The sequence below is a fragment of the Polypterus senegalus genome, chromosome 1 (assembly GCF_016835505.1).
Source record: "Polypterus senegalus isolate Bchr_013 chromosome 1, ASM1683550v1, whole genome shotgun sequence".
Lineage (NCBI taxonomy): Eukaryota > Metazoa > Chordata > Cladistia > Polypteriformes > Polypteridae > Polypterus > Polypterus senegalus.
In genome coordinates, this window is record NC_053154.1 from 121812746 (window position 1) to 121827960 (window position 15215).

The window sequence follows — 15215 nt, forward strand, 5'->3', positions numbered from 1 at the left end:
CCCAGGGAGACTACCACCTATTGTATCAGGGGAGCAAATAGGCCATGGGATTATCCCTGTCCTTCCGTTGAACTGGCCGGGTAAGGTGCCTTGAATGCCAGCCCATGTCTGGTGCCAATGGCAGTGTACCAAAAGATTAAGCATGATATTTGTAGCCTAAAGGAGTTAATATGTGCTCCTAATATGAGCAAAGCCATGTTTAACTAATAGCAAGTAAGATATCTGCGGAAGAAGAACCGAAAACTGTAATGAAGTAAAGCAATTGCAGCACTAACAAGCATTCAGGGATAAGTCAGGATCAGCATACACCTGATTCCATTCTCTTGTAAATACTGATGCACACAAAATCTCATAATAGAATGTATTTACAAATGATGTGTCTTATGATTAACATTACAGACCTCTCATATGCCAACATCTCTGGATCATTCATCTTTTAGCCAGGCTCCTATAGCCCAAAGCAACAGACACAGGGTCTGCAAATATGCAGGTAATGTTACAGTCACCATGTCAACTCTAGCTGGTAAACTGGTTGCTAGGCTAGACATTTGTGCCTAATTACAGATAATTACGACTAACAAAGAACAAAATAGCTCAAGTACAATTTCAAATTGTCAGTGCGCTTGACGTGTGTCACAGGTAATTAGTAGTTTCATTCTGCAGGACACACCACCTTGGAGTAAAAGATAACATGATGCCTTGAGTAATGTTAGAAATGCTCTTAAGTTTTTTGTTTTTTATTCTCAGATGAACTTTAATGTCATCCTGCACAGACTTTGTTTTCCCATTTCTGATAAATCAAATTTCATAAATCTTTGCTTTTGGACTAAAAGACAGGTGTGAGCTTTTTAGAATAAGGTAGGAATGACTGGCATTCAGCAATGTATTGCATATTACATGAAAAACACTAGGCTGAAAATTCTTTACATACACAGCACAAAATCGCTTCAGAGCTGTGCCTTTAAACTGCCCTCCAGGTGCATTTCCAGTAGCTAAGCTAAAGTTTCAAGTCATGCGCACATCGGGGCAGATTTAAGTACACCCCCATGCTCTTTCACTTTATTATACACTAATGCTTTCCCTAGCAACTCAAAAACGTTTTCAGGCTCATGCAAAGAGGACCTGATCTGATGGCTCTTTAAATATTTCATGGGATACGTGTAGGACCTGTGCAGTGCTAGCATTTAAAAAACACCTACGCAGACACAACATTGGAGCAAGAGCATGGTTGGCATATAAAAGGTAACTAAAAAGGGCATCTGTGGCATTACTTATAAAGTGAGAAGGCCAGTGGCTGAATATGGAACAATGTGTAATGGAATTGTGCATTTACTTGTTAAGGATACTGAACTCATGCTGTAGATTTCAAGGATATATGCAATCAATGTTCAGCAGACGGTATATATGAATAATATATTTTTGTTTCTAGAAGGACTTTATACTTAAAAATGATATTTCAGTTAATGCATTCCAGGTTGGAATTTTTGAGTGCTTTTCTTTTTTTCTTTTGATTTAATTTTCCACTTTTCTTGCTGGAGTACATAGTGGCGCACAACATTCAGAAAAGGTCAAATCAATGCCTAGCTACCACTATTGAAAATAATATTCATATGTTTTCAGTTAAAAACAGCATATACAGGATGAGGTCAATGCTGATCAGTCAGTAGCTTTGACTCCTATGTTTCTTTTAATTTCATGAGTTTGTTAAATGGCATTGAGTAAAAATTGGTACATTTATGTAACTAATGATAAGAACAGTTGTCTAGAAACTGTTGCTATAGCAACACTTTGCTGCGGTAATTCCATAATTTTAAAATAAAAGCATCCGAAACTAAGATTGAGAAGGAATATACTCTTAGGTTGCTCTTGTGAACTTCCATAGAACCATATACTGTGGATAGCATTTTTTATTTTTGTGCTAAATTCAAAATGTAGCAAGTCACCATTCAACACTGGAATTTAATTTAGATTTTAAAACAGGTTGTATACATAATCTTGAGATCAATAGAGTATCGTATCTATCTATCTATCTATGGATTTCAACTGTACCCTAGATAAAAGCTGTTGCTGTAACCATACAGAAGGATTTAGAGATCCATTCATCCACTTTTGGAACAACTGTTCTTAGTGCCAGGTCACAGGGATTTCTATCTAGAACCAATAGGAACAAACTTTAAGTGGGATGCCAATCCATTGTTGGGCAAGCTCATGGGCACCAGAACAATTTCATTTATTGTTTTTCTGGGCGCACTTATTTAATTATTTACAGGGCTGCAGGGAACTGGAGACTTACTAGCAAAGCTGGGTACAAGGCATTAACTGATCCTGAAAAGCACAATCAGTCACACGCTTGCACCGAGCCAATTAGCCTAACATACAAATCACTGCAATGCTGTAGAGCACCTATTTGCAGGGCGTCTGGGCCAGGAAATGAACCCAGAATCAGTGCTATCAACTGCAGCACATGCTCTCCTGATTACCAGATGTTAATCATAAAATTTTACACATAGCTAGCTTAATAAGGAAATAAAAATGAGTCTGTCTTTATTGTTTTTAGCACATTGTATTTCTAATCTCCTCTACTAAGGCATGACCATGTCCACTCTGTTGGAACTCGTCTTGAAATGGATGGAGCTCCATGATTCAGTGTCTCTGTGTGCTGTGGAAAGAAAGATCAGGAAACCCGGCAGTCTGAAGGAATGGCAACTCGAAAGATGCCCCCGCTTGCAAATACAGGTGGACCCATCTTCTGGCCATCTAGAGAAGCTGCAGAGAGCAGTCTGGAGTGGAGCTCTTGATCAAGTGACAACATTGCTGACTTTTGGAATCCCTGTGAACTCTCAGTGAGTACAACTCACATTTATGAGCAGACTTATTTTTTGATTATAAAGTGTTCTTAGCTATTACACTTGTTTGGTTAACTGTAATCTTGGAATTCCGTGCAACAAATTCATAGGATCGAACAGATTTGTCATCTTCAAATTCAGGTCTTGATCCAAAACCCACACTCTCTTCACGGTGTGAAGTTGTAATTCCTACTTTCTTGAAAGTACATTGTATTGATTAATTAACCAATAAAATGACATCATCACTATGAAAAAGAACAGGACAAATAATTTTGAGTCTTTCCTCACATATTTGATTATTTTAATCCTTTAACAAGCACATTTGTATATATAGCATTCTTCTACTGTGAACGGCATCTGCAGTCCAGGTACAGTGCTTTATAAAGTATGGTGGTTTTACAGTATACATGTCTAATCTTAAGAAATTTAATAATTGTATTATGGAATGATTGTTTGACTTGGTTAGAGTGATACAATGAGCAGATTTTGAACTGATAACTTTGCTATTTATAGTCACTCTACTTGGCATGAGGCCAAACAAAATTGTACATATCTGGAAAAAACTCTGCTACAAATAGGAATTTCTAAGCAATTGTGGAGAGCAAATAATAGAGAGGAGAACCAAAGAAAATTTGGGGTGCCAGCCACCCCATTTATTGCCAGTGTCCAAAACAATGAATAAAACTGAGCATGCAGTGGTGCAACAGAAACCAGGCACAATACAGTATGTGCATTTTGAGCTTCAGTGGCTTCTCTAAAGAACAGGTCTGGGTTTGGGAATCTTTGTCATGCGGGACTGTGATCCTCAGACTGAGATGTTATCTTCCATGAGCCCTCAAATTTAAGTCGTCCTAATCAGAACAGGCGTGATTTAGATGAGAGGGGGCATGGCTGAGGTGCCATCCTTGGGTGACTTCTCAGAACTACAGAGGAGAAAAGAGATGTTATATTGTGAGCATTGGCCCCTTCTCTTGTCCCAGTGGGTTATCACATACCATGTCTGAGCCCGAAAGGTGATCCTCAGACATCCATGCATGACACTATATTAACTGGTAAGTGGGTAGATCTGACATCCCATCCTGCATTGCATTTGCTGCTATTTTCAATAAAATTATTTTGTAATATTGTATGTGTCAGTAACTTTAGTCATGTGCGATGACATTGACATTCTCATCCAGGTAGTACACTGAAGCAGTTTAAAATGTTAGGTTATCTCATAAGAAATAAACCAGCTGAAATTACACTCAATCATTGCTCAGACCCCATCTGTGCACTTCTGATCACAACACTATAAAATAATAATAGTAGCACTATAGAACCTGGGCATTAGAGAGTAACCAAGTGCACCCATGAACTGAACAGTGTGTCCACTCTGACAGGCTAAGGGAAGAGAACCTCTTTAATCCTGAACATCGAAAGCTACAGTGTTGATACGGCATAATTCTGTAAATAGTAAATCATTTCAGGAAATGCACCCAACACGAAATCCAGTAATAGCTTCTACACATAAAGAGCCATGGAAATTTGAAAAATTAAACCTACCATGACATAAAATTGAATCAGAAATCTTGACACCTTGGATTAAATATTCAGACAACTTTGCTATTAATTAAACAACTGAATCTGATGGACCACAAAAATGAAATCTGTTTTTATTTTTATTAATTCTTGCTTTAGTCAAGTTAACACTTGCCAAGACTTCTTTAAAAATTAGAATTTGCTTTATTTGTAGGGACAGCCAAGGGTGGACTCCACTCCATCATGCTGCATTCTGTGGACACCTTGCATTAGTAAAGTTCCTCCTTCACCGAGGCACTGATGTCAACAGTAGAGACTTTTCTAACTGTACTCCACTACACAGAGCAACATGGAGTGGAAAGACACTAGTTGTGGAGTATCTTCTTCAAAGTGGAGCCTCACAAAGTATCAAGAGCTGCTCAGGGCAGACTCCTTTACATCTAGCTGCAGCTCACGGCAATCTTGAAGTTGCTCAGATTTTGCTAGAGTTTAAAGCAGAAGTGAACTGTAAAGACCTCAATAAATGGACCCCACTGCACTGGGCTGCCTTTAATAACAACCAGGATTTAATAGACCTGCTATTGAACAAATGTGCTGCACTCAATGAAAGGAACAGTAACGGCATGAGTCCACTACACTTGGCAGTCTGTGCCGAAAATGAGAATGCCACTGAACATTTACTTGGGAAGGGTGCTGATGTGAATGCTAGGTGTGAAAATGGACAGACTGCTCTGCATCTGTGGGTTGCAAATGGAAAGAAGAAGAAGGTAAGGCCAAAGGTGTACAATTGGAATACACCACCTCTACCTTGTATTGTTCCAGGCAATAAAAAATAATTAAATGAAAGTAAACACTCTTTATGAGGTAAAGGGAATCTGATCAGAAACTGCTAATAGTGATGATTTTTGACTGAATTTGATGGGCAGTAGTGCAGACACAAAATCCATACATAGCAATGGCTTTCACAACAGATGAAGGTCCATCCATCCATCCATCCTTCCTCTTCCGCTTATCCGAGATCAGGTCGTGGGGGTAGCAGCTTGAGCAGAGATGCCCAGACTTCCCTCTCCCCGGCTACTTCTTCTAGCTCTTCCGGGGGAATCCCAAGGCTTCCCAGGCCAGCCAGGAGACATAGTCCATCCAGTATGTCCTGGGTCTTCCCCGGGGCCTCCTCCCGGTTGGACATGCCCAGAACACCTCACCAGGGAGGCGTCCAGGGGGCATCCTGATCAGATGCCTGAGCCACCTCATCTGACTCCTCTCGAACCGCCATCTCCCCTCCTCGAACCGCCACCTTATCGTGGTGGAGGGGTTTGCGTGTCCCAATGATCCCAGGAGCTCTGTTGTCTGGGGCTTTATGCCCCTGGTAGGGCCACCCAGGGCAAACTGGTCCTAGGTGAGGGATGAGACAAAGAGCGGTTCAACAAAACCTCCTATGAAGAATAAAAAATTTGCACGGCGTTTTCCCTCGCCTGAATGCGGGTCACTGGGGCCCCCCTCTGGAGCCAGGCCAAGAGGTGGGGATCGATGGCGAACGCCTGGTGGCTGGGCCTGCACCCATGGGGCTCGGCTGGGCACAGCCTTCCTATGGGCTCACCACCAATGGGAGGGGCCAAGGAGGTCGGGTGCAGTGTGAGTCGGGTGGCGGCCGAAGGCAGGGACCTTGGCGGTCCGATCCTCGGCTACAGAAGCTGGCTCTTAGGATGAAGGTCTGTGAAGGGAAAACAAGTAATTAGTAATTATACCTTGTTGTTACTTATTATAATTATTTATATATAGTTGTTCTTATTGTATTAGAAGTGCTTTCAATAACATGTATCTGAAAACGTATTCAATGCAGATACAGACATAGCCTAGAAATCGCTGCAGAGATGCAACACAAATCCTAGTAATTTACTTCAGGCATTTCAAGGGGTTGAGCCCCAGGATGGTGTAAGGAAGAGTCAAGATTCTCTTATGAGACATCGGATAAGGAAGTGTAAACGTCCATTTAATGAATTTGGGTTGCAGTGGTTAGCACAACTACCTTACAGAAACACCATCCTAGGTATGAACCAGCACCCGTTCACTGTATATGTGGAGTCTGTATGCTCTGAACATATCTGAATAGGTTTTTTTTGGGGGGTATTCTAGTTTTGCTCCTGCATCCCAAAGGTGTGTCTGCTACACTTCAGTGCTACCAATAAATGTAACTTTGAGGGCATGTGTGTTAGTGGGTCCTACAATGAACTGGCACATTATCCAAGGCTTCAAATGTTTATATTTTATAGGGTTGTTATTGTCACGTACACAGAGTACAGTAAAGATCTTCCATTTGATAATCAATGTATAATACAGTATATCGCCACAGTCTAGTATGTGAGTAGTACTACTTTACCCCAAAGTAGTGGCCTGAGGTGAACTAAACAGTTTTGAAAATATAATATAGGAAAGTTTTAGATGAAAATTAGAAAATCACAGCCCCTGGGATTACAAAATTTGATTTGATTTTGTGGAACTGGTAGTCCCTTTGGATGACAGGTAGGATATCTGGTACTTGGACTTTCTCTGGGTATCCTGTAAGACTCTTGGGTACCTGCCTATGTAAGAAGTGTAAGGCAGATGTTATATACTGTAAATGGAGGAAGCTGCATGGCTTGAGTTTCCCATCTGACATGAAGAAGTAGCACAGCCCTTGAAAGTAGTAGAATAGAGTTTACTGAGTCTATTTAAATGTATTTTCATATCAAAGGTGTTATTGAAGCAGAATCCACAAAGGAGGAATGTTGTCTTCTGGCTACAGGCCTTTTTTTTTCCTTAAACCTGTTGGGGGTATTTACAGCCACCTCCCTCCAGGGTTAACACTGTTTTCACCCGGGAATGGGCAACAGCTTTCTGTCCACAAGAAAAGTACATTACTGTTGAGAAAATGAATCAGAGACATTTGGATAGCTATCATCCAGGAGCAGCTACTGCAACCAGAAAAGACAAACTGGAAACACAAAGAAGAACCCATTATAGAATCTAGTCTTTAAGTAAATGTGTATCAATAAAATTCATCACTAGAAGGTGGATCAAAATTGCCTTTGTTTTGAGAAAATTAACCATGCTCATATAGGATGCACACATATCTTCATTTTCTGAGCTCAACTCTTTCCATCTGTTATACATGTTATAGAAAAAATATAGCAGCTAGTTGAGAGTCAAGTGACTGATTTACCATCCCAGTACCATAATGTAGTCAGAGATTTTTTTAACAAAATTCATTGTGAAAAACTCAGCCATTTAGTCAGTCATTGCCTTTCTGAAACTTGGCAATGGAAGGAGAAAATTCAGAAAATAAATGGATGAATGGAAAGATTTTCCAGGCACCTAAGCATAAGGGAAATGACTATATTTACATGTAGAGACATAATGTTTATATGCTGTGAGCATCTATTCATGGTCTCAAAATTAATGAACATAAAAACCGAATGTACAAATACAGTAAAAATGAACGACTCCCACAACCCCAAGCAACATGCAACACCATCAAAGCTCAGTCCAGCCTTTAAGTACGAACACCCCATTGCAGCCACACAGCCAGCCATTTCTAAGTGGCAACAAAAAACAACATATTCAGCCTTTTAAAACACCTAAAATCATTTCAAGTGCGATCACCCTCTGTTTCCCTCACAGAACCTCCATCATGAAGCAGCAGTTATTACTTTAACTCTTCTCAGATATTACAAAAGACTACTAGAAGCCTCAGAAGCCCTCTATCATCCCTTTACACACAAGCCAGCAGCACACTGGACAAAACAGAAACCAACCCTGGACTGGATGCCAGTTCATCATAGGGCACATTGACATACTCGTTCACCCTAGGTCAATTTAGACATGCATATCTTTGGAATTATCAAACTAATCCAGAGTACCTGGAGAAAAAAACAAAAAACATACAAGCATGTTAACTCCAAACTGGCATTACCTAGGGTGGAATGTGAACCCAGGATTAACTACTTTACATGTATGAAGACATAAAACATAACATTTTCTGACCTGCCTAATCCAATTCAGGGTTGTGGGATCTTGTGTAGTTCAAAATTCATGAGCCCCTACAATAGTACCACCTTAAAAAAAAAGGAATTGTTTTAAATCTACCTGCAACTTGGATAAAATCAGAAACTATTAAAATAAGTAGTCTTTCAGGAACAGAACTGTGTCTGGTCGATTTGTAGCAATTCGGGGGAAAAGCTGCTGTAGTATCAACATAACAACAATGAATCAATTTAAGACTCCAGTTTTAAGACTCCAGTGTTTTTATTAACATTTTTTTGTTCAAATATTGCATATCAATATTTATACTACGGGCAGTTTTTACTAATAGGCTCATGATTGGTGTGCAAAATATCCCACAATAATCATGGACGTCTTGTAGACTGAACACTGAAATTCTACTTCAGTGCTATGGAATACACAGTAAATTAGATATAGAGAATGTTTTCAATTAAGATATACATATCTTAGGCATTCAAATTACATTATATGAGCATATGCAGTCTGCAAGCAAAAAAACATGCTAACATTACAAAATAAAAAGCTGCTTTTCATGATGTATATACAGTGGCTGAAATGCTGGCAAGGACCACTGCAGTTTCGCTTGGACCATTTTGTTTCCCACGGAAGTCACAAGTGAAATGATAATCTTTTTAAAAGTGTGTGCCGATCTCCCATTGGCCCCTGTACATTCCTGCTGAATGCTGGGAACTGAAGTCCTTTTTGTGGTACTATAATAATAATAATAATTCTTTGCATTTATATAGTACTGCCAAAGGATCATCATTATAACAGGTTTATTAAACAACAAAATACAACAAAACTGCAATGCCTGAATAAGCTTCTGATTTATTTGTTTTTTTTTTTATTCTCCACCCTCTTTCTTCAAAAACCCCTGATTTCAAGGATTTGGACTGCTGCAACTCAAATATCTAGTCCTGCCCAGCCTGCACCTAAACACTCATCTCACTCCATCGAAACTGTGAAGCGCTTGCAAACTGTAGTGGGCAATGAGTAATTTATAGCGTCTTACAATGTGACATTCCAATTTCTTTCTGTATTGCTTAACATTAAAATGCACAAAATATTTATTTTTCTGTCCAAATATTGATATATGTTTTTGTAGCTGGCTTGTAGATCTGATAAGTGGGACCTTTCAGTCCGGATGCCCTAATGCCTTGTGATGGTTGTGAGGGCATTGTTTACATCAGTGGTTATGGAAGACCAGAGGTTATCCTGGCAGAACTGGATAAGAAACAGCCATGGATAGGAAACCAGTCCATTGTTAAGACCCACTCATGCATACAACCACACAGGGCTGATTTGGAATTACTTATTAACTTGTACATTTTTGAGGATGAGGTAGGAAAGCTGGAATACCTGGAAGACAATCCACACAGACAAGGGGAGAAAGTGCAAACTCCACACATACATCAACGAAACATGGACATCAAACTCAACATGCTGGACCTGGGAAGCAGCAGTGTGAATAGCAGCTCCACTGTGCCTCCCTTATGTGCATACAATACATATATACATGCGTATATACTGTATGTTTCCCTACATTACCAGACATTATGTCAAAAGGTAAAATGTAAGGAATTTCAGCTGTTCATATTTGGACTGGAGATTTTATGTAATAAAAGGAATCTTTCTTTATACATGCAGATTTGCCTTTCTCACTTACTGTTACATTCATGGCCATCATTTGTCTCCCAAGCCACCAAGGTGCAGACTATTATTTACCTTCAAACAATTAGCTTCAAAGTTAACATCTGACATCATAAAGGAGCAAGTTAATACTGGATAATAAAAATGCAATTTCATCAAGCCCCCCAAAGCATTGAGATGGCATATAACCTATATTGTAATTTTGGGCTATCCCAGAGTTATCATTCCAGTTTTCATGAAAGGATGTACAGCTATTTTTCAGCAATATCGTAACAAACATAAATGGGTGCAAACAAATGACAAGTCAATTTTATTCATTTAGATATAGCTGTGTTTTCAAACTTTGCCCTGAATATTACTTCAAAAGTCATCTGTAATGTTAAAGTGGAATTATTATGTTTAGAATAAATTTGATAAATGATCTCAATTTGTTATGAGATTTGAATCATCTGTGAAGTTACAACAGATGACTTGGTTAGTAGAGTATGGCTTCAAATACAACAGAGATAAACCACAAGTTGCAATTGTGGCATAATGGGGAGATTACATTTGTGACCCTCCAGGGCCACATATTATTAATTATAATAAATATGTACAGTACAGAGACAATGTGCCTCCCTCACAGGGAAGCCTGAAGCCATGGCAAAAACAAAAAGGGGAATGCTTGATTAAAGAAGAAAGTTTAAATGTAACGGACTGGAATTGGATCCAGATTCTCTTCATGACTGGCAAGCATGTTTACCTTTAAAATGCCAGCCTAACCTGAGTGGTGCTGTTTACCTGTTGAGATACCACCCTGTGATACGCCGAGACACTCTTTCCAACCCTAAGCAACCTCAAAATTATTTGTTAAAAGCCACACTTATGTAAGAAGTACCTGTGTGTCAAATGTCAAGTCTGTAACAAACAGAAAGAGTGCTTTAAAGACATAGAGGTACTGTGTATTTTTACTTCTAATTCAGGCTTTATAAAGGACTAGCTGTGTAAGCCCGTGCTGTAAAAAGCCTGAGCTCCTAGAAACTATTGAAATCATCAGAAAAAAATGTGAAATGCAGAGCCGGCGGTTTTGTTTTACAGACGTGGTCGTCCCCCTTGCCTATCAGCGACTAAGCGAGTTTCTCTCTCGTTTGTTTTTCCTTGGTGGTTTCACTTTGGTGATGGAGTCGCTTTCTTTCAGCTTCATGCTGTAGCCTCGTACTTGTTTCTTCTTCTGACTCGTTAACTTGAGGTTGCCATGCCGGCTCTTTGAGCGTCATGCTGTAGCCTTGCACTTCCGGGCTGCCTCACACTTCCAAGCCGGACAGACAGACATACACACTTTCATGGGTAGACATTTAATCAAAATTACTGGGGCATGACAAAACTGCCAGTATTAGTGGATCTGAGTGAGTCAAAATGACTGTAGTGCTGCATTAGATTACAGATGCAGTCTGGTGCAAGGCCATTTAGAGGTTTATAGGTTACCAGTAAAATTTTAATATTCAATGTGGCCTCTCTTTGGATCTCCTGCCACCTTGCATCTGCCTAATGCCCACTGTGCCTTGATAACATTTTTGTCATACTTTAACCTTTATACTGCATTATAAATGGCATTGTCATTTAGTTATTGTTCAGTTTTGTCAAAGTAGAGCTACAAAATTTTCATTACCCTTTCAGTTTTCATTTCTTTATTTAGACATAGAAATGGAATATTAATTAATAACTTGGTACAAATCTGCCTGGCCTTAGTGGATAGCAGCTGACAGGTTTGCATAAATGACTTCCTCTGAATAATTTTCTCATCTGTGTCCCATACCAGGTCATGCAAGTGCTGCTCAACAGAGGGGCAGCGGTCAATGCTGTTGATAAGGATCTGGCTACTCCATTACATCTTGCTGCTGGATGTGGATCATGTGTTGCTGTAGGTCTTTTGGTACAGCATGGAGCCTCTCTACACTCCACAGACTTACTGCACATGACTCCCTTACACTATTCTGCTTTAAAAGGATCAAGTGAAACTGCAAAAATGCTGCTTCATTATGGGGCAGATGTGCATGCTCCAGACTGGTTAGGAAAAACATCTCTACACCTGTCTGCCGAGAGAGGCCATGTGGAGATGATCAAACTACTACTCGACAATGGGGCAGACCCTTCACTTGAGTCACAGTGGAAGGAGACCCCAGCAGACCTTGCAGCACAACAGAAGCACAGACATGTTACCCAGGTGCTCGAAGCACATACCAAAATGCAAAGCAGACCAAACTGTTTACTGAAAGGACATTGATTAGAGGAAGTGTTTGAAGATACCAGCTTGACTAGAGTAATGTCAGCTTTGTTGCTATTGAAGGAATATAATGAGATAATATTTTATTATGTTTAACAGTATAGCAAGAAATGTGGATCCTTCATCAATAAGTATCTTCATGTATTTATTTTAGCAGCAAATATATTACATTACAGTCTAATAAATAAAAATAAATTATTTCTTTAAAATGCATTATTCACTTTCTAAAAATAGCCTAACATACTCTTGAGTCACGTATTAAATGTTTTACAGTGCCTTGTACAAGTCTTCTCATCCTCAAACATGTTTCATATTGTTCTACTTGAAAAATAAAATTAAAAATGCATTTAGCTAGGATTTTGTGCCACTACACAACATAAATAACTTTACATTTTGAATTTGAAACAGTCCCAGATTAATTTGGACAGTGACGATTGTGGCCAAAAACAGTAGGATACCAAATATTTCACAGGGAAAACATGTACATTTACACAGATGCATATCATATGTTTTAGACACATGAAATGTAAGCACGGTGGTTATTGATACCTCATGTCTCAGGAATCCTGAGATCAAATCCTAGCCTGCATGTAGAAAGTGAAGCTACACCAGAGTATTAACTTAGGGGGTGTTAGGGCTGGTTTCTCACCATTGGTTTATCTAGTATAAAACCAAAATGTCATATGTCTATGCAACATCTAAGTAATCGGATCTATAATTTTAGTTCATTGCTAAGTATGTCAGGTGGTGGGTGTGGAAATGTGCTGTATCAGTACAGTGCATGCTAAGTATGACTCTTAAATATCGCCACTGTAAGATTTTTTTTGAGCAGTTTTAAACTATTTCCAGGACAGTTACAGAATATAAAAAATTAACACTGTGATTGTCTGGAATGTATCTCTTCTTGAAAAGAACCTAATTTAGCCTGATTTGGCTGTGTGGATTCTGCATATTAATCTCCATGTCTGTGTGTGTGTATTTTTTCTCTGTGGCCCTCTAGTTTTTCACAGTCTACATCCAGAAGACATTACTGTAAGGCCTAGCAAGAGAGGAGAAAAGCCATCAAAGAATTGGGGTCCCACAATGGTGCCCTGTTTAATGGAAGGTGACCTTTTCCAAAATTATACCCAAAAATAGAATAATGAAAAACTGTTGATTGTATTAAACAAGGGTCTTCAATGAAGTTCTCAGGGGAAGTTCAATAAAGTTATCAGGGGAATCCATTTTCTGAGAAAGTTGGTTCTATAATGAATGCTGACTTACACTCTACTTTCACTTAATATACGAAAGGAATAGGAAGGGACCAGACCTGTGGCCACATGGCGGAAGTGACCTCATTGATGGGTGGGATGATCTTCCTTCATTCTTAAAGAAAACAAGGAAAGGCAGCTGCTGACTGAGCCACCCTTTTATGTGTGGCCATCATATTTACCTTATTAGGGGCCAGACTTGTGTGTGGGACAAAAGTTAGTAATTACAAATTTACCCGGAATGTGGGTGCTTGTGTGTGTGTCACTTCTGTAGTCATGACTGCCTTTGCTGAGTCCAAGACAAGTCCAAGACCACAACCTGATGACATTGATTAAAGACTCAGACTAAGTGGAATTAAGACCAAATTATGACCAAGTCCAAAAAATAGTTGGCCAAGCTCAAGACTGAGCCTTCACTGAAATTGAACTAGATCCAGCCTAAATTTGATGATTCTCTGATGGAGTAGTTGAGACTCGGCTGTACTGTACACTTTAAGATATGACTTTAAGCATGTAGAAGTGTATCACCAGTCATTGAGAGGAGGGTGTACACAAAATGACGCCAAAATATTGTGATGAACATGTAGCTCCATATGTGTTATCATTTTTATATTATTTTTGAAACTAAATAAAGGTTGTTTTTTCAGGTGATCATGTTACATTTTTTGTAATGATCAAACAACAAGTACTTTGAAACAACAGTGTAAGATCAAATTAGGCCATTTTATTTATTTATTTAGATAGATAGATAGTGTGACAGCTGGGGTCCGCTATCACTACCTTGAACCCTTGTCCAAAAAGCCAGACACGTGGTAAAAGTCCAATAATCGGCTTTATTAATACAGCACAGTGCACAAAGCACCCTCCTATCCACAATACTCATTCACAATATAGTTCTCAATTATCAATAATTCCTCCACTCCCAGACGCGTTGCCACCCTTCCTCCCAGCTCAGCTTGCCGTCTGGGAGTTCCCAGAGTCCTTTTATATTCTCTGACCCGGAAGTGTTTCCAATCCCCAGTCCATGTGATCTCCTATCATTTTCGGATCAGATAAAAAGTCCTTTTCTTCACCCTGGAAGCACGTGATTCCCCTTGTCCATGTGACTCGGATGTACTTCCAGGACGTAAGGCAAATAATTGTTGTTCCTCCCTGCAGCGTCTCCTAGTGGCCCTCATGGTATCGAGCAGGGCTGTGCATAAAGACTCCAATGTCCATGATGCCCTGCTGGTCTTGGGAGCACCTCCATACTGCAGGGAGGACTCCACCTGGTGGCGTGTGGGTATTGGCCGGGACGAACGGCCGGCCATACATCACAATAGATAGATAGATAGATAGATAGATAGATAGATAGATAGATAGATAGATAGATAGATAGTGTGGCAGTAGGAGGCGCTAGTGCTCCCTTGAACCCTCAGGGATGACTCCAGACACCGGGTAAAAGTCCAAGACTATATTTTTTTCCACAGTGCACCAAGCACCTTACACACTACTCGTACAAAATACTACTATCTACAATAAACCAAATAGTCTCTCCTCCTCGCCCAGACACTTGCTCCTCTACCTCCCAGCTCAGCTCAGTGTCTGGACTGAGGCATCGTTCTTTTATAGCCCCTGACCCGGAGGTGTTCCTGTCCCAGCAGTCCACAG

The 15215-nt window shown here is 39.8% G+C and overlaps 1 protein-coding gene across 1 annotated transcript; it reads left to right on the top strand.

The window, feature by feature from the left end:
• Positions 1–1124: 1124 nt before the first annotated feature.
• ankrd67 (ankyrin repeat domain 67) lies at positions 1125–13297 on the top strand. The gene is made up of 4 exons (XM_039757198.1): positions 1125–1242; positions 2588–2843; positions 4579–5131; positions 11851–13297. Exons 2-4 carry the CDS (start codon positions 2590–2592, stop codon positions 12313–12315), a joined length of 1272 nt encoding a protein of 423 aa, XP_039613132.1. The 5' UTR covers positions 1125–1242; positions 2588–2589; the 3' UTR covers positions 12316–13297.
• The last annotated feature ends 1918 nt before the right edge of the window (positions 13298–15215 follow it).